The 24,598-nt window shown below is 44.9% G+C and overlaps 1 protein-coding gene and 1 pseudogene across 1 annotated transcript in view; one reads left to right on the forward strand and one right to left on the reverse strand.

Annotated features, from left to right (window-relative positions):
• The window catches only part of Pcolce2 (procollagen C-endopeptidase enhancer 2), a 56,465-nt gene extending 32,777 nt beyond the window's left edge, over positions 1–23,688 (forward strand). Inside the window, 6 exon segments of the mRNA XM_032909576.1 lie at positions 6,728–6,852; positions 10,350–10,486; positions 14,652–14,806; positions 21,020–21,103; positions 22,714–22,881; positions 23,108–23,688. Coding sequence (XP_032765467.1) covers positions 6,728–6,852; positions 10,350–10,486; positions 14,652–14,806; positions 21,020–21,103; positions 22,714–22,881; positions 23,108–23,238 — 800 coding nt within the window. The 3' untranslated portion in view covers positions 23,239–23,688.
• On the reverse strand, positions 281–4,836 carry LOC116907153 (annotated as a pseudogene).
• Positions 23,689–24,598: the final 910 nt, after the last annotated feature.

Below are 24,598 nucleotides of genomic sequence, written 5' to 3' on the forward strand. Positions count from 1 at the left end.
TCCTCCTTCTAAGCAGTTCTCAAAGAGCCTAGGAATGTCAACAAGTCATCAAGAGATCATTTTTAAAATTCAGCCCTTTTAAAGTCTATATATTATTATCATAAAAGTCAATAGAAATGGACGGGGTAGCAGTGAGAAGCTTGTGTCTTCACAGATGAAACGTCCACAATTTTGCCTCATCCTCCAGAAAGGCATGGCTTTCCCTCCATGTTTATTTACACATGCCACAGCTCTGTAAAAACCTAGGTGAAATCCCATATTATTTCATAGCTTTCTCTTGTTACCTAACGCTCTGTCTTGCAATGTCTTCGTGTTGGTTCACAGGGGCTCTCCAGGAGGAGGGCTGGCTGCACCAGGCAGGATTTCTAAATCCCCTGCCTCCTGACTGAGGGGACTGCTCTTCTGCCTGGTCGATGATCGTGACTAGATTGAGAAGTCAAGAGACAGGATCAAGGGCTGACACTACAACCAGAGCACAGGGGTAGAAGTCCTAGCCAGACACTACAGAAGCATAGGGTTCAAAACACACACAGAAAATCTACCCATGTCCTTGACGGCAAAACTACAATTTCGGGACAAGCCTGTTGACAAAAGGCCGGAACAGGGATTAGAGTCTCTCCACTGCCAAGGAGACAGACTGAGTCAGAGTGTAGTAGCTAAATGTCGACTTGGAGAAAAATCATTTTTCATAGGAACATAACAGAATCTAACGTATAACGTAACCCATTCATAGTGAATATCCACGGTGAGTAGAAGGCAGTCAGGAGAATGGCCCATCGGAAGTCAGAGGTTGCAATGAACTGATAAATGTTTCACTTTTCAATTGGGCTGCTTATTATATTTCTGCACCGGTGATTTCTCTGCAGAGAAGTAGGCCCACAGGAGACATGTAGAACTATAAGGAGTAGACAGACAGGCCGACAGGTTTCGGGAATGGCTTACAACAGACTCTTTATTAAAGGGGAGAGGGGAATGGAGGTGTGGCCTAGTGGCAGAATGCTTGTTTAACCTTTGCAAAGTCCTGGGTTCAATTTCCAGTACTGAGGGAGAGGGAAGGGTTTCAGGATTTAAAGGGGACGCATGTAGAATAAATAAAAACAAGAAACAGAAAATGTGAAGAGAGAACAAGGTGGTTTTTAGAACTAGAAAATACAGAACTTGACATCTTATAATTCACTCCACAAATAGACTGCAGGTTTCAGAAAAGAGTTCCTTACAAATAGGAGTTACCAGTCTGAAACACCAGCACAGAAAAGACTGAAGACAAGGGAGACCAAAAGCTAGTGAGACAGTGTCAACCTGTCTAAGCCATGCTGTGAGTTTTATCTCTAAAACGATGATGATGGCACCGAAGCAACTATGTAAGGAAAAGCGACTCAGCTGTACCTAGATTTAAATAGTGTATGAATTGATACAGCCAAGAAGGTGGTAAATACTAAACAGGACACATTAAAAAAGAATATAAAAAAACTTAGTCCATTATAACTGGAAGGCAGGCAGGTGAAGGACAAGAACTAAGGGCTGGGCTTAGCCTCCTGTTGGGGAAGCAGAGGGAGCAGAGGGCCCTGTCATGGCGTCTTTCCAGTGCTGAGATGAGATGCCCACATCCTTGACAGCCAGCCTGCCAACACAAAAGCAAAAGCAGATCACTCACAAGTGCTGTGGAAATCCTGAGGCATTTTCATATCCATTTTATAAGGAATGCTAGAGGTGGCGTCTGATGCCCAGACAATGGTAGTGGGACTGAGCTGAAGGCAGTGAAGGATCGCCCACTCCCCAACTCGGAGGGGTTAGCATGGACGAGCGCTATGTCTGTCTCTTGGTTTCTTTTCAGGGGTGCTCATGACTAAAACATTATGGAAGACAGAATGTCTTACACTTGACAACAAAGGATGGTGAATGCAAACTCAAGGCCCCGCCCCCAACACACTGCACATGAAAATGTCTAGAACGAGCTCTGTTGTAGGTTAGGATGAATTAAGTACATTGAACGTCCATTACAATCAGAAGATCTATGATGAACAGACAAAATATTGAAATAGAATACCAAAATTACCCACTTAAAGAAAGCTGGGAGGAAGAACCCCATATAATAAAAGAGGAGGATAAATTGGAAAAAATAGCAATAGGCACACTAAACCCAAGGCCTAAATCCATAAGTACACTAGCATGAGGCACTAACACCCAAACTGGAAAAAGTTACTGTCGAGATAGAGCAAAAGCAAGGCCTGGACACTAACAAGAACTACCCCAAATACAAAAACCAAACAGACTGAGAGTAAAAAGCTGGAAAATACATATACTATGTGAACTTCATTAAAATTAAAACACGCCTATTAAATTATGCCAGCACAGATACAAACAGGCAACCCACACCACTAGAGAAAATATTTACAAAGTATCTGTTTATACCCAGAATACATAAAACTCACATCCAACAATAGAAGAATTTCAATAAATACAAACTGTGTGAGGCACTAGTTCAGACATTTCGCAGAGGCTGCTGTGAATGCCAGCATCGTTAATCATCAGAGAAATGCAAATTAAGGCAGAAATGCAAATTAAGACGGTGAGGGGCTGAGAGATGGCTCAGCAGTTAAGAGCACTGGCTGGTCTTCCAGAGGAGCTGTTAGTCTTGTCTCAAGGTGAGCTCCTTGAGATCTGCTGCCTTCCTCTGGCCTCTGTGAGCACAGCACACACACGGTGCACAGATTATACATTCATTCAAACACTGAAGGTGCACATAAACATATTTTATGCACGTAGGATAAAAATAAAACCTCAAAAAATTTTTTTAAAGATCACAGTGAGAAGCCACTACTTCCCGATTATGTTGGCTAAAAATCTGTAACGTGGTGAGGTACCGAGAATGGGAAGGAGCCGATGACCCCAGTTCTCCTGGAGAAGTCTAAACTGACAACAGACTCTGGTGTTTGGAGAAGTCGTGGTGGTGTTGAAGTTAAACACCTATATCTAATCTGGCCCAGCAATGCACTCTTTGGATATTATAAGAAAACGAAAAAATGCATCTGTTGTAGAAAGTACTTACTCTCAACCTGGGGTTTCTACCCTTCCTTTGGTCATTCAGTTCCCAGATAAAAGACACACAGCTTTTATCATCATAATAAGCCGTAATACCAGAGCTGGACATGTATCTACCCTCTATACCATTATATCTGTTCCCCTGCCAATAGCCCCACAATATGGTTTGCCATGTTCCGTCTGGGCTGCTCTTAACTCCAATTGGTCAGCCCTCGTGGCCATGATTTTATGGCTCTTGCCCCATGGCATCTCCTCCTCTCTCTGCCACCTTCTCCCTCGCTCGTGGCTCTCCTCAGACCCTAAGCCCAGGAACGGAATGGTCTGCCTATCTCAGTTCTGCCCAGCCAGTGGTCCTAGGCTGTATAAGAAAGCAGGCTAAGCAAACCACAGGGAAAAAGCCAGTAAGCAGTATTCCTCCAAAAGCTCTTCTTCTGCCTTAAGTTCCCGCCCTGACTTCCCTTCACGATAGAGGGTGGTCAGAACAGGCAAGCAAAATAAAGTCCTGAAGTGTCCCCCTCCCCAGTTGCTTTTGGTCATGATGTTTTGGGGGTTATTTTGTTTGTTTTTCAAGACAGAGACACCATTTATTCTGGAAACAAATACCTTACAGAATTTATATTAGCTACATTCTAAAAGGAAACATTGTGTTTCTTTGCCAGACCCTTAACCAGATAAGAAGTGAACACCCAAAGTTTTCTCAGGATCTTAGAGCCAGCGGCTGCAAGAACAACCCTTTTTTGTTGTTGCTTTGGGTGTGTGTGTGTGTGTGTGTGTGTGTGTGTGTGTGTGTGTGTGTGTGTGTGTGACAGGTTCTCACTGTGTAGCACTGGCTGTCCAGGCTGTCCAGGAATTCACTATGTAAACAGGCTGACCTCGAACTCAGAAAGATCTCTCTGCCTCTGCCTCTGCTTCTGCCTCTGCTCTGCCCCTGCCCCTGCCCCTGCCCCTGCCCCTGCCCCTGCCCCTGCCCCTGCCCCTGCCTCTGCCTCCGCCTCCACCTCTGCCTCCCAAATTCTGGGATTAAAAGTGTGCACTACCATGCCTGGCCAAAGGCAGCTCTTGAATCCCGAAGGGAAGGAGTTTAGTATCAACTGGCCCAGAGTTCCCCAATGCAGAGCCAACCGCTCCTCCAAGAACCTGCTGCTGAAGCTGCCTGGATCCTCTGCTGGAAACGCTGTGTCCCGGGGCGTTCTGCACTACCCCCACCCCCAACCCCACCCACGGCCCAGCAGCCACACTAAAGATCTCTTGTAGCTTAATCAGGGCCCGGAACCGATAGGAAATGGTGTTCTGCTCAGCCTTCGGCATCTCTCGTATCCATCAGGCTGAAGGCAGGGTTCCCAGCCAAAGTCCCGCAGCCTCGTGGCATCACAATCTGTCGGAGGTCCGGCCTCTGAACGGGAGCACTGGCTGGCTCGGGTCCCCACTGCTGAGAGCGAATGTGCAGAGTGCATCGGCTGATTTGTCTTCAAAGCGGGTCCGGACCTGGTGGAGACCTTCAGACTTCAGCTTGTGCAGGAATTATTTTGTGTGGAGGCCAGGGAGTCCCCTATGTGCATTGAAGCCCAGACAGGTATCCTCCACCAGTGCAGAGAGAGATCTGCACCTGGAGAGCTGACTCCGGACACTTCCGTATGGAAATTTTATCTGGCTCTCCCTGGTACCCAGACAAGTTCGTTTCCCATGCCATCGAAGCGCATGGAAACTTACCTCCTAGAATCTGAATGACCTCCTCCAGCTTCTTTACGGTTCTGTCACAAATACTGTCTTCTTCCTCACCAAAGACGTTGCCATTGCAAGCACTGCTCACGGTCCAGAATACCTAGAAACCCTTTGCCCGGTCATGATATTTTATTATAGCAATAACTTTCTAACTAGGACACAACCCAAAAGAAGCATCAGCAGAAGAATAGGCACACAAATTGTTGTGTTTGCAGACAGTGGAACACTACCCAGCAGTCTAAAACACAACCATCAAAGACACCAGCAGAAGACAGAGGGGCCCCTTACACGGCCCAAGTTATACAAAGCTCTCCGATAGAACTACGGGGGAAAGTTTTCAGAAGAGTGATATGACAGGTGTTTTGTGAGCGATGGATTCCATATCATCTCAGGAGTGTGGGTCCCATGGGTACATTCATTTGTCGATCATGTAAAGTTAAGATTGATGAGTGTACCTTCCCAAACCTGTGACATTAAAATAATAATAGAACCATGAAGCAGGTGGTGGGGATTGAGTAAGCCCGGGAGAAAACAGATAACCAATGACAGGGGCTCACAGTGGGTGGTGGGCACACGGAGGCCGTTCTATTCTATTCATTACATGTATGTTCATGTTTTCATATGTACTTTAAAAATTATTATAGTATGGTTTCTTAAAGTTACATAATTTGTTTTAAGACTTCTCCATGTCCCCCCCAAAAAAAAGTCTTGTTCCTTTAGTCTCAGCTCAGTTATCTGTGAGTTAATTCTAAGTGAAATTAAATTTCTAACTTTATATCAAAATCGATCCCTAAAACTACTTCCTTGACTTAACAACATATGCACAGTACGTACCGGTACTTGCATCTAATATCTAAATTAAAATTCGATAAATGTTAACAGTGTTGGGCTTTAGGTAGTGGAACTGGGGTGAATTTTACTTATATATTTTTCTGTATTGCTGGAAGTTTATAAACATGAATTTGTGTCGTCTGAGTTGTGAGTGTGCATGGTCACGTGTGCGCACATGTGTGTGGAAGGCAGATGTCACCCTCAGGGATTGCTCCTCAGAAGCTTACCCCTTGTTTTTGAGATAGGCTGTCAGACTGGCATTGGGGTTTGCCAGCTCTGCTAGACTGGCTGGCCAGTGTGCCTTACGGATTTATGTGCCTCCGTCTCCCCAGAGCTGAGACAAGGCACACACGCTACCATGCCTGGCACTTTTTACCTAGAAAAAGTTTTGGGAATTAAACTCACATCCTCATTGGCTACTGCTTTTTATTTGTAGATATGCATTGTTTTTAGGAACTGAGTAATCTCTAAAGTGTATATATATATATATATATATATATATATATATATATATATGTTACTAGGCTACAGATGGATGGATGGGTGGGTGGATGGTCAGATGGACAGACAGATGGATGGATAGGTAGAAATAATACTAGATATTAGTAATAAAAACTGTCTATAAGAGCTAATTTAAATTTTTCCTTGGGGATTTAATACATAACCCCATAAATGAACCAACACCTTGAGAATTCTTGGAAATGGATTCATTGCACTGGCTGCAATTCTGAATGAGTGGGAATTTTTTGGTACACAAAGAGGAAAACAGTGGTCAGGAGACAAGCGGTGGCTCTGAGTCGGCTTCTTCCTTGTCTTGTGTGTCATGTCAGGCAACTAAAAAGTAGTCAGTGAACTGGGCTTGGTGAGAGCACGCCTGTAATCACGGCACTTGGAGGCGGGAAGAGCGAAGCCAGACTCAGCTGCACACTGTGCTTGTGCCTAGCCTATGCTACACAGGACCGTCTGAAAAACAAATTAGATTTGCAGATTGTGTGCTCATTTTTTTCAAAGAGAAGACAGAAGAGCCTTGATAGACTATGACGCCCCTAATGTTCTCATTCCTAACCTCCAGGTACTACTTGACCTATGTTAGGATATAAACTTGTGTGGTTTTCATATTTAATCATTTCAGGGGACCGGTATTGTGGAGGACGCCTTGAAAAACCTTCCGGTTCCTTTAAAACTCCCAACTGGCCAGACCGAGATTACCCCGTAGGAGTTACTTGTGTGTGGCACATCATAGCTCCGAAGAACCAGGTGAGGCCCCAGAAAATGTGATGAAAGTGAATATGTGTGAACTGCCCACAGTGTGAGCCCCTGCCTCTGGTGTGAACTGCCCAAGGTGTGAGCCCCTGCCTCTGGTGTGAACTGCCCAAGGTGTGAGCCCCTGCCTCTGGTGTGAACTGCCCAAGGTGTGAGCCCCTGCCTCTGGTGTGAACTGCTCATAGTGTGAGCCTCTGCCTCTGGTGTGAACTGCCCAAGGTGGGGGCCCCTGCCTCTAGTGTGAACTGCCCACAGTGTGAGCCTCTGCCTCTGGTGTGAACTGCCCACAGTGTGAGCCCCTGCCTCTGGTGTGAACTGCCCACAGTGTGAGCCTCTGCTCTGGTGTGAATTGCCCAAGGTGGGGGCCCCTGCCTCTAGTGTGAACTGCCCACAGTGTGAGCCTCTGCTCTGGTGTGAACTGCTCACGGTGTGAGCCTCTGCCTCTGGTGTGACTTGCCCAAGGTGTGAGCCTCTGCCTCTGGTGTGAACTGCCCAAGGTGTGAGCCCCTGCCTCTTGGTCTCCAGTTCCATGAAAGGAAAGCCCAGCTGGACACATGTACTTAGCTTGCGAAGACCTGGGCTTAAATCATTTCCCCTGAAATGATTAAATATGAAATATGCTGTTTGACTTGCAAAATCATGGATTTGATTTTCTATTATGTAATTACAACTTTCAAAACAATTTTGAAAATACAAATTCTAAGCAAATCCCGCAGAGGACTGGGTAGGCCTGTGGCAGATGTACAGAGCCTGAGGCTACACGCATCAACACCTAGCAGTGTGGGGATGGAGGCCCTCAAACACACGCACATCCCAGCATCCCCTCAGTCAGTCCCTCATTGTCTGCTCAGTCGGTCCACCTCGTTTGGGGCACTCCTCACTCCAGCAAAGCCAGCTACAGAGCCTTCAAGGAACCCCTGTGTCTGATGATGGACAGGGCTTGTTTGAAACAAAGCATGTGCCAGTTCCTTACCTGTTACTCTAAAACAATGGTCCTCAGCCTTCCTGATGCTGCAGTCCTTTACCACAGTCCCCCATTGTAATGTAAATGTCTGACATACAACATCCAAAGGGGTAGTGTAGCCCACAGGTTGGGAACCAAAGCTCTAAAACAATCAGCTGAAAACTAGTTTTCTGGTATACATTAATATGTGTTTACATAGATTTTTGCCCTTTCTGGGAACGGCGCATATTAGTTGTGGGACCAAATTTGATACAGGAATAGATGAATCTTGTAAAATTATTCTTGTGCCAAACACTACTGACTTTAGTCCAAACCCTCTCTCTGGTGGGCATTACATTACTGCTTTGTAAATTATTTTTTATTTTATTTTATTTTCTGTGTATAAGCATTTTGTCTACATCTATGACTGTGTAGCATGTGTGTGGTTGGTACCTGTGGAAGCCTGATTCCTGGGAACTGGAGTTACAGATGGTTGTGAGCCGCCATGTGGTTGCTGGGAAGTGAACCCAGGTTCTCTGGAAGAGCAGTCACTGCTCTTATCCACTGAGTCATCTCTCCAGCTCCATGGCACTTGCCACACATCTGTTTTTAACATCAACTATGTTTCAGGCAAATACACCAGGCAAGTCCCTGAGGTGGGCACACATGCACGTATAAGTGCATACATCCATCCGTGAGCACACATGCACATACAAGCGCATACACCCACCCTGTGGCCATATCTCAAAACTCAGCCTTATCTTGAAGACTAATAATACAGCCATTTATTTAATAGCGGAAGGCTACATGTCTGTTGAAGAGATTACAGTTTATAGCAATATTTAAAAGAACATTTTTGAAATACCTCAAACCATTAGGTAATCCTTGAAAGTGTGCTGATCGTCTGTCTGCGACATTGTTAATATACTAACTGAATAATGTCAATATTATCATGTTCCAAATTATAGTCGTGCGTCTTCTCTCGTGGCTTCTCCCCTTCACCCTTTGGAGTCTGAGCTTTGTTTCTCTGGTTGGTTTTCTTCCACTCCGTTGATTTTTTTCACCAGCACTGGAGTATTTAAAACCCACTGTAATCCTGTCCGAAGAAGAAAAACAGCAAGAGAGTGAAAGCCCGAGGAATTTCTGTGCAAGCGTATGGAATGCTCTCCAAAAGCCCTGCCTCTGGGTCTTTTCACAGCTTCCCCTTTCTCCTCTTGCTTTTTAATCTCCTCCCCAAAAGCTTCGCTGTAACTAATTTTTAGGGCAGGAAAGTTCAGCCAATTTCAAACAAAAAATATTTTATTAGTTGCTGGTGGAAAGTCAGTGGCTCCCCATAGTTTAAAGCGATTTTTAGCACGAGTAAAGCAGTTCTCTCCCATCACAGATGCGACTTTTTAAAGGCAGGCAAACATCCACATGTATGGCACTGATGGTCCAATCAAAATGGCCGCTGTGTCCAACTGCAACACCACGGCTCCTGCCGCCTTTTGGTCAGGTTAATGTACAAGAGTCTTCTTGGGCTCTTGGGAATGAAAGCCCTTTATTTAATGGAAATTGATTTCCATAATCTTCCCTGAATTAGCAGACAGGGCTCCTGGCTATACCAATTGCCCAGTGAGATTGGGTGGCAGCTGATTGCCACCATTGTTAATGACCCAGGGAGATGTCCTTGGATTCACACACTGGAAATTTCCTCAGAGAAACTACTTGTAACGGGAATGATCAGCTCCTTACTAAGTTAAAATGTACAATTCACATGAATTATTTAGGATAATAAACTATTAGTTCTAGAGCAAAAAATAAATGAGAAAGAAAAGAAAACCTTTAGTAGTCACACTTTGCCCATCAGTGTTTCTATACAACCTCTTCAAAAACTAGTCACACACCACACCCCCATGTGCCTGTGCCTGGAGTGTGCACACGTGCGTTCACACTTCAGCAACTCTAATCGTTCCCACCTCTCCAAAACTCTCATCCAAAGACTCCTTTACGTGCAGGAAGAATCTTCATCTCCTCTCAAAAGGAGAAATCTACCCATCTCATGAACACACACACACAAACACACACACACACACACACACCATACCCAAATAAAATACAAGGGAACATCTTGGATAATATTTTTTATTTCTGTTCATTTTTTTCCCAGAGGAGAATGGACTAGTATACAGTTCCATTTATCACCAGATCACACCCTCAGCTGTTCAGAGAGAATCCTCCCTCTTTCTTTTTTCTTTTTCCTGCCAGCTTTTCCAAGATATAGTTGGCGAATAAAAATTGTATATACCTATAGTATACAGCAATGCTTAGATCATGCACATACTGTGAAATATTACAACTGAACTAATTAGCACATTCACTTAGCGCAGTTACACTTTTGCATTTGTGCACATTGACACAAGTAAATCTAAGCTCTTAGCAATTTTCAAATGTTACTATGATTGCTAGTTTCTGTGTGATACAGTAGCTCTCCAACACCAATTACAGGGGTGTTTCCACTGGGGGTCATTCAGGTTATTGACACTTCAATGCTATACTTTTCCCAAAGCTCATAGAGTTAAAGTTTGAGAAGTTTGATGTTGAGCGCGATAACTACTGCAGATATGACTACGTGGCTGTGTTTAATGGTGGAGAAGTCAACGATGCTAAAAGAATTGGAAAGTACTGTGGGGACAGCCCACCTGTGTAAGTAGTGCCTCTTTGTATCTCTTTGTATCGCTAATGTTTCTATGATTCTAAACCTATGTCTTAGTTAAGGTTTGTATTGCCATGACCAAAAGGTAAGTTAGGGAGGCCAGAGTTTATTCAACTTACGCAGGTCCAGATCATAGTCCCTCACTGGAGATAGTCAGGACAGGAACTCAAGCAGGGAGGGAAACTGGAGGCAGGAATCTGATGCAGAGGCCATAGAGGGATGTTTCTTACTGGCTTGCTTCATCTGGCTTGCTCAGCTTGCTTTCTTATAGACCCCAGGACCACCAGCCCAGGGATGGCACCACCCACAATGGGCTGGGCCCTCCCCTACTGATCACTAATTGAGAAAATGCCTTAGAGCTGGATCTCACGGAGGCAGTTCCTCAAGGGAGACTCCTTTCTCTCCGATGATTCTAGCTTGTGTCAAATTGACACAAAACCAGCCAGTACAACCTATATTTTCTGGAAATTGTTACACTGTTTGCTGAGGAAGCTTTAGATTTCATGAAAGCGGAGACCTGTCCACTAGCAGCAGCAAAACACAGTCACCCAAACACTGAGTCCGGCAGCCACATAGACAAACAGAGGCAAGGCTGGTGCCCCAGGGGCACACGTTCTGCTGTGTCACAGACCTGCTAAAGGGACCTCAAGCATTGGGAAGAATAGCATCTTCTGAGAAAAAGGAACAAGCCAGGGGCTGAAAATTCCAGACAAGGAAACATGGAGGCTCGGCACAAAGCCAGATGTTTTCTCTGATGGTCTTGCACTTGAGACATTGCCCAACCAGCAAATCGAGACAATATATTCTCTTCATCCAAAATGGACAAAGGGAGAAGAAAAACCATAGAAATCATTCAAGATATTTGACCAGTAGGGTTTTTTGGTTTGTTTATTTGGTTGGTTGGTTTTTTGTTTTTGTTTTTGTTTTTTTTTTCTTCGAAAGAGGGAAACAAGTCTGACCCAGACCAGCTTTATCAGGGTTCTGGACAGTGTCTCAAGGGGGAGGACTGGGAGCAAAAAAGAAAACCATAAGGAAAGGAAAGAGTTAAACCCTGAGGTCAGGAGGGCAGCAGGGGCCGATGACCCAGGCCAGAGAGTTTATAGTATTACAGTTCCTTATAAGCCCTCAAATGGGGAAGCAGGGAAAGTCAGTAAAGAGCCCCAGACAGGAGAATCAGGGAGCTCACACATCTCAAGTTCCCCTTTAGCAAAGTGCATTCTGGGACAGCAAACAAAGCATTTCACATCTTGTCTGGAACATTTGACTGTATGCATACATACTGCCAAGTGCTGGTTCCTAAAATATCCCCACCTCATGCCCGGCCCTTACCCCAATTTGTAGCTGCCCTTGCTTGGCATGACCCTCTCTAGGTGAGGGGCAAAACACCTACGTCCCATCATCAGGGTCAAGGGGCAGTTGCCAATCTAGGTGAGCTCCCAACTCAAGTCAATATGGTTTTCTCCAGAGTTCTGATTAGCACAAGGGAGAGGCATTTTAACACCACAGAGATCCTCCTAGGGAAAACAAGAAATGTTCAACAGCTTATTTTATTGCTTTAATTTAAATTACATTTAATTAAATTACATTTATTTATTTATTTATTTATTTATTTATTTATTTATCTATTTGGTTTTCTGTTTGGCATGTGTGTGGGCATACATGCCATATAGCATATCTATGGATATGATAGGACATCTTGCAAGGGTGGATAGGTCCTTTCCTCCTACCACGTGGGATCTGGGGTTCCAACTCTGGTCATCAGTCTTAGTACTAAGTTCCTTTACCTGCCGCGCCATCTTGCAGACCATTATTTCAAAACATAAATGTGCTAGGCTTTAATGTGGAAAAGTATAAAACCCGACTAGGAGATATTTTAAAACACTTAACTACCTGGAACTGCTCGTGACCAGAAAGACTCCTCGTTGGACAGTAGTGAAACTGGGTTTTCCTCAGATCTGTCAGCTGTATCCTAAACTGTGGATGGGCAGGCAAGGCTGTGGGTGGTGGAGACAACACTGAGTCCTAGAGGAAAGCACAGAGAAGGGGGTCTTGCCTGCCACGCCTATGAGACTGTTTCAGGGAGCTGAGAATTAAGACTGATTTTAACAGGAAGATGGGTAGGCAGAGCCACAAGTAAGTCCAGGAGTTTATCCTCTGTGTTTGCAGATAGTGAACTCCACTGAGACCTTTGGACCAGTGGGGAAAGGAAGACGCCATCGAAAGTGGGGCAGAGTCCACTTGTTCATCTAGCAAAACGAACTTGTATGTTCACACAAGGATCAATGACAGAATGAAAACGTAAAGAGAAAACTGAAAACAGAATTTTTGTATACTTTACACACTAGAGATATGTATTCACAACCTTTATTTGACGAAGTCCTAGATCCCACAATACACTAAAGACACTCAGGAAGACAACTCAATAAGAAAAAGGGGGAGAGGTGAAATGCAGCCCCCAAACCCAGTCACTATCACTGATGCCATGAAGTGCTTGCTGACAGGAGCCTGATATGGCTGTTCCCTGAGAGGCTCTGCCAGATCCTTACTGATACAGATGAGGATGCTCACAGCCAACCATCAGACTGAGCTCGGGGATACCAACGGAGTAGTTAGAGAAAGGACTGAAGGAGCAGAGGGGGTTTGCTACCCCATAGGAAGAACAACAATACCAACCAACCAGACCACCCCAGTGCACTGGGGTTCTGTTGTATTTCAGCAAAGTACCACAATAAAAATCTACTTTTGTTACTATTCCTTGGGAAAACAATAAAATCAAATTTCTGACATAATGTTGCCCAGTTAATTTATTGAAAAGTCAGGGCGTAGACACCACGTCTGCCTACAGGAAGTACTTGTTGCAGTGTTCTCATTTAAACAAGGTTAGCATGTTTTGTTGGTAATTGTAGGTAAGAGTTGTGTATAGGGAAGTTTTAAATTCTTATTTCATACTCTTCATAAGCAAGTGGAAGCACGTCTGTTAAAGGCTTGAATCTCTGAGGAATCATTGACATGATCCTTGTTGCTTGGGGAAGGAAAGATGGATATAGGTCGAGACACTCCTCCCCCACCCCCCACCCCGCTTCCATTGGTCCCTCACTTGGGTCCACAGTTCTCCCAGCTGGCCTGGTCTTACAAGGCTCTGCCTGCTCCCTGCAGGTAGCACAGAAGTGAGCTGCTCATCTGGGGCCTTCGAGAAGCCCAAGTGCTCTGACTAGAGGGATACACCGGAAAAGGAGTCTCCTCACATCACTAATCTAACCAAATAACTTGCTTAATCTTTTTCTACTTATGAATCAGTTGTTGAATAAAATTAGCCAAACAGCATTCTCTCCATTGCTTAAGAAATAGCAGCAGAGGGGTTGGGGATTTAGCTCAGTGGTAGAGCGCTTGCCTAGGAAGCGCAAGGCCCTGGGTTCGGTCTCCAGCTCCGGAAAAAAAGAAAAATGAAAAAAAAAAAAAAAAAAAAAGAAAGAAATAGCAGCAGAAATTGACACCTCCTATAATCCCCTAAAATTCAGAGGGCCTTTGAGCCTTAGCTTCACCTCTAACCCTGTAGTTCCAACCAGCCATCAGGCTCCTAAGGTTCGAGCTCTTAATGGTGTTATGACTACCGATCAGTAGTCACCTGCTCTCTCTTCATCAGCATTTCCCCTTGGGGGATTATAACTGGAATCCTGCCACTGCAGGCAGACATTAGACTTCCCACTAAAAAGCAAAACTCGGACACCTCGAGCCCCCCTGTGTCATCAGATCCGTCCCTCAGATTCTCCATTGCCAGCAGCTGGTGTCAATCACAGGCCTAGTTCAGAGTCACAGGTCAGGCAAAGCTTCGGGGGCTCGTGGGAAATAGCTACAACATCAGCGTTCACACTGGTCCCCATGTCTTCCACTGTCTGTGGGCCCCAGGTTCAAATCCTGATTCCCACATGCTGACCGCAGGACCTCAGGAAAATCACTGAATTCTAGGTTCATAAAAAGAGGATGATGATAGGGTCCTTGTGAAGGTGGGGTGTTAGGACCTTCATTTTTTCCAAGTGTCTTGAAGTTTTGTTTTTCAAGAGTTGTTAATCAATTCTCAAAATCTAATTGAAAACTAAAAGATCGGACATTTTTTAGAGAGGTGCCACTTAATCTTTGAATGTGTTTCTCTCCTAGACCAATCGTGTCTGAGAAAAATGAACTCCTCATTCAGTTTTTATCAGACTTAAGTTTAACAGCGGATGGATTTATTGGTCACTACAAATTCAGGCCGAAAAAATTTCCCACAACCACAGCCACGCCCATCACCACCACATTCCCCGTAACTACAGGTAAGTTCTTGTGTTTGGAAGTTGGCACAAATACTTTTGAATTCTAGAAAGAAGACAAAATATGAAGATACCCAAAACAGAAAAGTAAGTAGGTGAGAACCTGTGTGAGATGATAGTGAGATTTCATGGATAAAAGGAAGGTAAGGATGCTCACCAGACAGTGGTCTGGATTAGCCATGGGAGAAAGCAATGGCCGCCTAAGAATTACAAGGAAAGTGATTGCAATATAAACACTATCTTTACAAACAAATGCTCCTTTACTGGTACATGGCAAAAGTCTTCCCCCCCCCTTTTTTTTTAGTTTAATGTAATAATTGGCACATATTTGGGGTGTACAGTGTTTGATCCGTGCATACAATGTGCAGTAGTCAAACCAGAGTAATTAGCGTTTGTCTCTGTATTAGGAAGTTTTCAGTTCACCTCTTCTAGTTCTTAGAATATATAATACAGGGCTGGGGAGGGTCTGCAGGAAAAACTGCTTCTATGCAAGGGTGGCAACCGGAGCTTGATCCCTGGGATCCTCATACAGGTGGGAGAGCTGATTCCACAGAGTTGTCCTCTGACCTCCGCACACACACCTCTCCACAATAAAAAATAATATAAAATAAACGAGCTGTTTTAACTATATGTAATACAGTAAGCATGTGGTCATGGCACAATGCTGTTGGACTCTAGAGCTTTCCTGCTGTTTAACTGTGATTTCAAGACCTGTCTCCTTTCCATCTCCTTATAGTTTTCCTTTTATTACTTAAAATAGTATTTTAGGGTAATGTTCTAGGGCCTTGATACCTGCCAGTTTTTAACAACTGCCAGGATTAAGATTTTGGTTTTTTGTATCTCAGAAAAATGTCATAGTGTGTGTGTGTGTGTGTGTGTGTGTGTGTGTGTGTGTACATGTATATTTAAATGGAATAAATCAAGAAAAAAACTTCACTAGTTACAGAAGCTGGAGATGGTCGTGGGTCCTGATCTAAGAGTCGGTGATGGCACTGGGGTTTGGCATTAGTCTCTATGTCCTACCTGCCCCACCCTCTGGCAATCCAGGTCTCAGAAATCCCAAGTCAGGGAGAGGATAAAGGGGCAGCTAATGGCATACCTTTGGTTGCCTGCTGTTTCCCCCCCCCCCTCCGGCAGGAGACATGCCTGCAAGTTCTGGGCCTCACAGCACGCCCCCTGGTGGCCTGGCTATGCACTGTCTTGTGATACTGTCAGGTGTCCCCAGCCCAGCACAGTGGACCAGACGTTCTTATAGTGAACTATCTGGACAGATCCTTGGTGCTGGTGGCTTTCTGGTTTTATCTCCAATTTGTACTTTCTGCAGAACTGTAAGTGTGGATTGCCACTAACTCCCAAACATTTCCTGCCACTTAAACAGAGCCAATTCATACTCAGCTATCTTCCGTCACACTCTTGTGCTTCAAGCATGTTTTCTCCTGTTTGTCCAAGCTCATCCCCGACATCAATAGACATTCTCATAGTCATCTCTGCCTCCCTTTATCTTACCTCACCACTTGCATCTCCCAAGCCAGCATAGGCCATGTCATTGTTCCATTAAGTTCATCATCTGTAGGCGTGTGATCCAATATGGCAGCCCTGGTGAGTGCTTGGAATATAGCTAGTCATGCGGAAACTAATGTGACTGGTGGTTGCTGTGTCTGAAAGGCCAAACTTCTGTACACAGCACATAAAAGCCTTCAACTGGTATCCCCTTTAGCTTCTGTAGCTTCGTCTTCAAGCTTCCCCGTATGCCCTGAATGGTTTTTGACTTTTTAGAACAAAGCTTACAGGGTGAAGCTGTCAAGGGTTTTAAGTAAAAATCCAAATGAGATTTGTTGGTTGCAAAGATCAACCCGGTCCCTGTGAAATGAATGATTATAAGGACCAAGACGATGACCGTGCTCTTTGGTTATTTGGCTGAACTATGCTGTGACATAAACACATAGTCCAGAGATGAGAAGAGGACAGTGACAGACCCAGGTGGTTAACCGGACAGTATCTCCCAGGTCCCTGGCTTGCACAACTTGATTCCCAGAACCCACAGGGTGGCTCACAACCACCCAGACCTCCAGTTCCAGGGAATTCAGTGCCCTCTTCTGACCTCCAAGGGTCCCAGATAGGCATGGGGCATACCTACATGTGGACAACAATATTCATACACATAAAAAATAATTTTTTTAAAAAGGGGGATTTATCTACCTTGGGAGAGGCTGAAGGTACAAGGAGGAAAGATGCTGGAACAAAACTCTGAGGAAATCTAATGTTGGTGAAGGGTGAGAAAGAGAGAGGAGAGAGGAAGACATCCACAGCAGAAATCCTAGAAGAAAATGCCTTCAGAAGAGGTGGTCAGTGAGCCTCCTGTCGATGAGACTGAAATGTTTGCATTTATACGTTTTATAAGTGGTGCAATGTAGTCAGAAGCCAGGTTGTGATGGGAATGTGTACAGTAAAGTGAAGAAACAGAAAGTTCTAGAAATGCATGGCACACATTCCTGAAAGGAAAGAGAAGGGCATTGGGAGGTGAACACATTACCACAGGTGTGGTGCAGTGACAAAGACCAATGCAGGGGACAGAAGGAACAGAGGGAAGGTCTGTCACAAAGGCTATAAACTGCACACTCCATACCCAAAAGGCTTGGACCAGAGAGGTAGCCTCCTCCCTAAGAGAAGCAAAGGAAGAGAGTGTGAAGGTGGAGGATGCCTTGAGGGTCAGTGGGAGTGGCACTATTAGGAGGCGTGACCTTGTTGGAGTAGGTGTGGCCTTGTTGGAGTAGGTGTGGCCTTGTTGGAGTAGGTGTGGCCTTGTTGGAGTAGGTGTGGCCTTGTTGGAGGAAGTGTGTTAATGTGTGGGCGGGCTTTGAGGTCTCCTATGCTCAAGCTCCACCCTGTGTGTCTCAGAGTCCTCTTCTGCTGCCTGTGGATAAAGATGTAAAATTCTCAGTTCCTCATGCTTGCAAGCCGCCATGTTTCCCACCATGATAATAATGGACTGAACCCCTGAAACTGTAAGCCAGCCCCGATTAAATGTTTTCTTTTATAAGAGCTGCCTTGGTCGTGGTGTCTCTTCTCAGCAATGGACACCCTAAGACACTTGGATATTAGGGTGTCTAAATTTGCCGTGTAAAAGATGGGCAACACGTGGTTCTGCATGAGGACATCTAAGCCTGGATCTGATTGGCAGATGCAACAGAGCATAGTCCCTAATGTGGATGAAACTGGATCATCCACGAAGATGGTGGACCCTTGAAGATGGTGCGAGACTGCATAGGAGAAAGGCTGAGCCAAGGGCTGTTTGTGAGTGCAGAAATTGATAAAGACCACAGATGAGCTACGTGGAGTGGTGTAGCCTCTGACTTAAAGACCAGAGGGCAGAGATACACTGGAAGGCAAGAAGCATCAATGTAGGGCACTGGCCCACTCCCAGATAAATAATCCAAGGCTGAAAAGGAGCTGGTTTTCCACAGTCCGTCTGGAAACGACCTCACTGCTGTGAAAAAACACTGACTAGAAGCAATTTGGAAGTAGAAAGGTTTATTTCATCTTATATTTCCGGTAGCAGTCCATCCCTTAAGGGAAGTCAGGGTAAGAGCTCAAGGTAGAAAGTTGGGGGCAGCAACTGAGGCAGAAGGGCTTTGCTCACTGGCTTGCTTTCCATGACTCATTCAGGTTGCTTTTTTATACAACCCAAGACCACCTGCCCAGCACCACCCACAGTGGCCTAGACCCTATTATTATCATTTAATAATCGAGAAAAATGCTAGGGCTGGAGAAATGGCTCAGGGGCCCAGACAGAGTGGAAGAGGATTGGCTACTCTTCCAGAGGACCTAGGTTAGATTCCCAGCATACAGAATTGGCCTTACAACCATTTGTAACTCCAGTTCCAGGGGATCCAACACCTTCTTCCAGCCTCTCTAGGCACCAGGCACGCATGTGGTACATAGACATATATGTACCAATCATACACTTAAAACCATATACCTCCACAGGTGCCTCTAGTCAGTCGGATGAAGGCATTTTCTCGAGAGTCTCTTTTCCTGGCTGTCTCTAGCTCGTGACAGCACGTGACATCCGAAAGAGGACTGCCCAGTACATATGATATAGCTTCATCATTCTAAAATGTTTCTGAATTCTTTTTTAAAAACTATGTTTAAGAAAAAGAGCCGGAGAAAAAGCACAAGAAACACATACAGACACAGAGACACACACATTCATACACACACACACACACACACACACACACACACACACACACACACACACACACACGGGAATCTCTTAAAAACAAAACCATTAAAACAAAGCCAGAGGAAATACACAAAGGATCTGCAAGGTTTAAAAACAATACCCCGCCTTGACATTAGGAAACAAAAAACCTGCAAGTTGCCATTGGGTTCCTTTTGTGTTGGTCTTGTACTGCTGGCATGGGACCCACCCTTAAGAGTGGGTTTGTTTCTCCCTGTGAGACTCCCTTGGAGAAAACTAATTTCTGTGTTTCAGGGCAGGGAACTTTGCAGCTACGGTAAAAAAAAAAAAAAACAAACAAAACAACAACAACAACAAAAAAATAACTCAACAGCCGACATGTGCAGACATCTGAAATCTGAGCAGAGGTGTTTCGGGCAGTGTTGGCTGGTGTGAGGGCCTGACAGCGTGTGCTGTGTGACACGCTGCGCTCAGATCTAGGCCTGCAGTTCATAGTGCAGTACAGGCAAACACTGTCACCCACACCTCAGATACAGACACCGTATGTGTTTGAAACTGAATTAGTTTTTTTAGCCACTGTGCATTCAGAAACCTTTTAGCATTGCCAAGCTTTTGTGACACCTCACATTCAGTTACAGGACCCCATCTGAGCTGCAATGGACTCTTTGCTAGTGTTTGTGTTGCTGTAATAAAATGCCATCACCAAAAGGCTACTTGGGGAGGAGAGAATTTACTTTTTCTAATGTAGTCCAATCATCCAGGAAAGTCAGGGCAGGAGCTATGCAGGCCATGGAGGGACACTGCTTACTTGCTTGCTCCTCGAAGCTTTCTTACACAGCCCAGGACCGTGAGCCTGGGGATGGCACCGCCCACAGTGCGTGATCATCCATCAAGAAGATGTCCTACAGACTAGCCTGCATGTCAACCTTATGCAGTCATTTTCTCAGCTAAGATCACCTCTTCCAAGATACGGTTCAGTTTGTGTCAGGTTGACAAAGGCCAGCGAGCACAGACACGCAGTTGAAGCTGTGAATTAGAAGCCATCGGTGCCTCTGAGGTCAGGACAGCTTGAATATTTCCTCTGCTCATCATATGATACCTACAGAACAAAGTTCCCACCCATTGAGAACAACTGTGGTTGGGTCTAATTATGCTTATAACTTGTGTCTCTTGATGGATGGAACCGATAACTATTTACTTCTTGAGATCCTTACTGCCAATGCTGGGTTCAAAATAAATAGCTTCGTGACTCCTCAAGTCAAACCTAACACTTTACACACAAGTAGCATTCCTAAATCCCTGCTCTGTTGAGAACTAGAGAGCTGTATAGTTTTAAGCACACCAAGCTCCTCTTACCCTCATGAGAACACCATAGGATTCCTCTTGTGAGGAATCAGCCTGTTCTCTGTCACTTCAGATTTGCTGGCCAGCTTTTTTGTCTTTTTTCCCCCTGAGGTAGGCACTCAGGTCAATTCTGTTATAGTGTGAAGCATACACACACACACACACACACACACACACATACACACACACACACACACAGTGGTGGTTCTCAACCTTTCCCACGGGTCACCAAAGACCACCAGAACCATCAGATATTTACAACTCCATACAGTAGCAAAATTACAGTAGTGAAGTAGCAAGAAAAATAATTTTACATTTGGCGTTCACCCCAACATGAGGAATTGTATCAAAGGGTCACAGCATTAAAAAGGTTGAGAACCACTGCCCTAAAAGGAGAGGCAAACAAGACTAAATCTGGATACCTTTGATCTCAGGTTTAAAATTCAGTAGAGAGGATCGAGTTCTGTGAGGAAGATCAGGAGTTGGTAGCATGAAGAATTTCTCTCACGTGGTTCATAATTACTTCGTTACAGTGGTAGCTTGGTGGCTCAGGGGAACAAATGGTGATTTCAACTGGCTAGATTCTGACATAAGCACCAATTAACTATATTCGAATCCATTTTCCTGAATCTCCTGACTCCCTTCTTTGAATTTCTTCTTTGAATTAGGTTTAAAACCCACTGTGGCCCTGTGTCAGCAAAAGTGTAGACGGATGGGGACTCTGGAGAGCAATTATTGTTCAAGCAACTTTGGTAAGAAACAGAAACCAGCCTTTTCTGTCTAATGAGAAACATGAGACTATGTGCTTAATCTCGGAGGCGCTCCCATGACTTGAATGGTGGTGGTTCAGTAACACAGTTGATTCACCCACGGGTGCACGGTCCTGTCCACCAGAGTGTGTCCACCTGGGCTCTTTGAACTGTTAGGCTTCACAATGAGAAAAATGAGCTTGACGAATAGTGTTAAGCTCCCCCCTTCCATATATCAGTTTAAAAGTTGACTCTTGGTACATGACACTGCTACTTGGTGTATTCTGGTGGCCTCCGTGAGAAAGCCTGTATAGTCTTTTCGTCTTCTGGGTTTTTGTTCTGTTTTGCACACACCAGAGCGTCTGGGACCCAGCTATGCACGTTCAGTAGTTGGGCTCACATTCAAAACCTGGCTTCTCCCAAACGGAATGCAGTATCTTCCCAGTCGTGTCCTTTCAAATTGCTAAGGTAAAACATGAAAATCTGATGCCCAACTGAAGCTCTTGTAGACCAGAACCTGAGGAAGGAAACCTTGGGGTTTCTAAGGGATTTTTTTTTTTCAATTAAAAACTCACACCGTCAAAAACCACTTGAGAACAAAAGATGCAGAATTTAATCTTATCAGGAAAAGAAAGTTGCTACAGCCCAATGGGTTATCAAACACAAGCCCTCCTCACCTCCACTCCCATCTCCAAGTTCCAGCTGCTTTCCATGCCTTTGTGTGGTAATTGTTTGCAACCCCGGGACTGTCTTGTAAGGAAGGGATGGATTTTGTGCAGTTTTCGTGCTGAGTTCTAATGACTGCATAAACATGGAAACAAATAATGCAGGCGAATTTGCAACCACACCTGGGTTCGTCTTCTGTGGAAGGAACTGCCTTCCCATGCTTTGGGAGCACCCTGATTTCCCTCAGTTACAGTCTGACGTTTTTTCAGTGGACCCACATTTCCAGGAATCAAAGGAAGGTGTGCTGGGAATTCTGATTTTAGGAGCTTGGTGTATTACATAAGTGCTGGGGGCTCACGCTGTCCTGAGGGGTTATGTTACTTGTGTCTAAAACTAGATTTAGCCTCTTGTCTGTGGCTCACTTAGATGGCACAGTGACCAATATCACCAAGGGACGGAGAGTTCTCAGAAGTGGAAGGAAACACTCCCCGGGGGTAAGGTTTTGGTCGTTTTAGAGAGCGCCAGTACAAGCAAGCACATACTTCGTTTACACGAAGTACACAGCTCATACTTCATTTTAAGTTCTAACTCAGTTCTCTACTTTCATTTTTTTAAATGAGATAAACAGGGTTGCTAAGTGCTTAAGAGCACAGCTCATAACTCAATCCCTTAAGTGGCAATCTATCCACATGTTAGAGAGAACGTTTTAAGAGGGTCTCCATCTCAGCCGCAGATTGCAGTTGGGAAAACAGCTAGATTTCTCTTCTGGGAAGTAACACTCAAACGCAACGTTGTAGCTCCGTGATCTTTTTTTTTTAAACCTTCATCTTAGTGATGGAAATTTTGAGAACTCTTTAACACGCGAATTTTCATTTCTGAAACTTAAAAGAATTGAAGTCATTTCAGCTCTGCCTGGATCTGCCTTCACTGTGGGCTTTTCTCCACAGTGTTAGCTGGCACAGTCATCACGACGGCCACTCGAGGCGGGAGTCTGCATGCCACAGTCTCGATCATCAGCATATACCGGGAGGGCAACCTGGCCATTCAGCAGGCTGGCAAGAACATGAGCGTCAAGCTCACTGTGGTCTGCAGACAGTGCCCCCTTCTCAGACGAGGTAAGGACGGAGCTGTAGTCTTTCTTCCAGGAAAGCCCGGAAGCAGAGTGGGGAAGGAGAAGGCGTCCCCCAAGCAAGTCATGAACCTTTCCAGGCAGCGGCTGTTGTGGGGGGTGAAATCAGGGCTAAAACACAGTCCACTTCTGATAGAGAAGGAAGCCATTAACTATGAACATGAAGAAGAAGAAAAAAAAGCCAGTTATCGTTACATTCTCTTTTTTTTAAGGTCTCAATTACATTATCATGGGACAAGTCGGTGAAGATGGGCGTGGCAAGATCATGCCAAACAGCTTTGTCAAGATGTTCAAGAATAAGAATCAGAAGCCCATGAACGCCCTGAAGAACAAGCAGTGTTAGCCTGTGCTCTGTCACATAACCTGAACTCGCTCATCACCGCTGAACGATCTGTTCTGTCCACTTAGAAAAAAGCAAAACGAAACCCGTGCTATTTAATACTGAGCGTTCTGAGAGAAGGAGCCGCGTTACTCCTCCAGTGACGGATGTGCGAACCCGGCCCCTGTTTTGCTGGTGGAAGACCTGCGCCTGCGCCTGAGGTCAGGCATCTGAGAGCCCTTCCACCCACTGCCTGATGGGAAACAACAGCTAGCACCGGCCGCTGGAAACTTGTACATACATACGTCTGTAGGAGGATATTCTAGAGTCGAGTTGTAAGAAGATATAAAAGAGAATTTTATAAAGTGCAATATTTATAATATTTGGTCACCTTCAAGCATTTGCTCTGAGGTGTCACATTCTCCTTTCTCTTGCATTTTTTAAGTCAATGCTTAATAAAATGTTTTAAATGATCCCAAGGCCACCAGGTAAACTTGTTCTCCCAGAAAATACAGCTGTGGCACCACTCCGTGGTGTCAGAGATGGTATTTGCACGTAAGGTTGTCTTGGTGTCGTCATCGAGTTGGCGCTCTAAGAATTCCAGGGATAAAACTGGGGCAGTAATGTCCGTGGGCTGTAATCTCTGTCTGCAAGAACAGAAAGGTGTCCCTCTGGCATCCAGTCCAGATTCCTTCATTTTGTCTCTGAACTACAAGCTCAGGGAGATACAGGGAGTTCCCCAGAGTACAGTTCTCTGCAGAGACAGTGCAATCTTCTAAGCGTCATAATTTCAAACCCAATGTTCACAATGTTGCCAAAAGAGGCTCCCGCTGCCCTAGGAAGGAGCCGCCTTCCCACTTAAAGCATTTAGGACTAAGGACTAACAGTTAGGCTTGCATTCGTTAGACTAAACAGTAAGGTAATCCGAACATTCAGCTGTGAGCTCCGGGTACTCTTTGCTGTGTGTACCCATTTTACCCGCTCTGTATCAACTGAGAAGAACTGCTCAAGAGGCAGCTAGACCCGCAGTGGATGTGGCAGTCTCCCTGCCTCCTGCGAGATTGCTAGCTAGGGGATGTGAAAGGTGCCTTGTCTCCATCTAAAGATGGTCAGAGGAACAAAGATAAACAAAGATAAACAAAGGCACGAGTCACAATGTGTCCTACGATAGGGATGAAGTTTTAGAACTAAGGGAAAGTCTGCTTTTGGTTGAAAATGGCAATTCCTAGTTCTTGAGCTGATAAACAGGCGGCAGCAAACTAATATGGTAAGCTGAACTAGCAGCTGGTCAGGCGTTAGAGCAACTAACCGAAGTCGGCTGGAGGGTCAGACATTGTTCAAACTCTCCTCCAGAGATGCCCGTCAGTACTGGGACAGCACCAGC

Source organism: Rattus rattus, chromosome 8 (assembly GCF_011064425.1).
Source record: "Rattus rattus isolate New Zealand chromosome 8, Rrattus_CSIRO_v1, whole genome shotgun sequence".
Taxonomy (NCBI): Eukaryota; Metazoa; Chordata; class Mammalia; order Rodentia; family Muridae; genus Rattus; species Rattus rattus.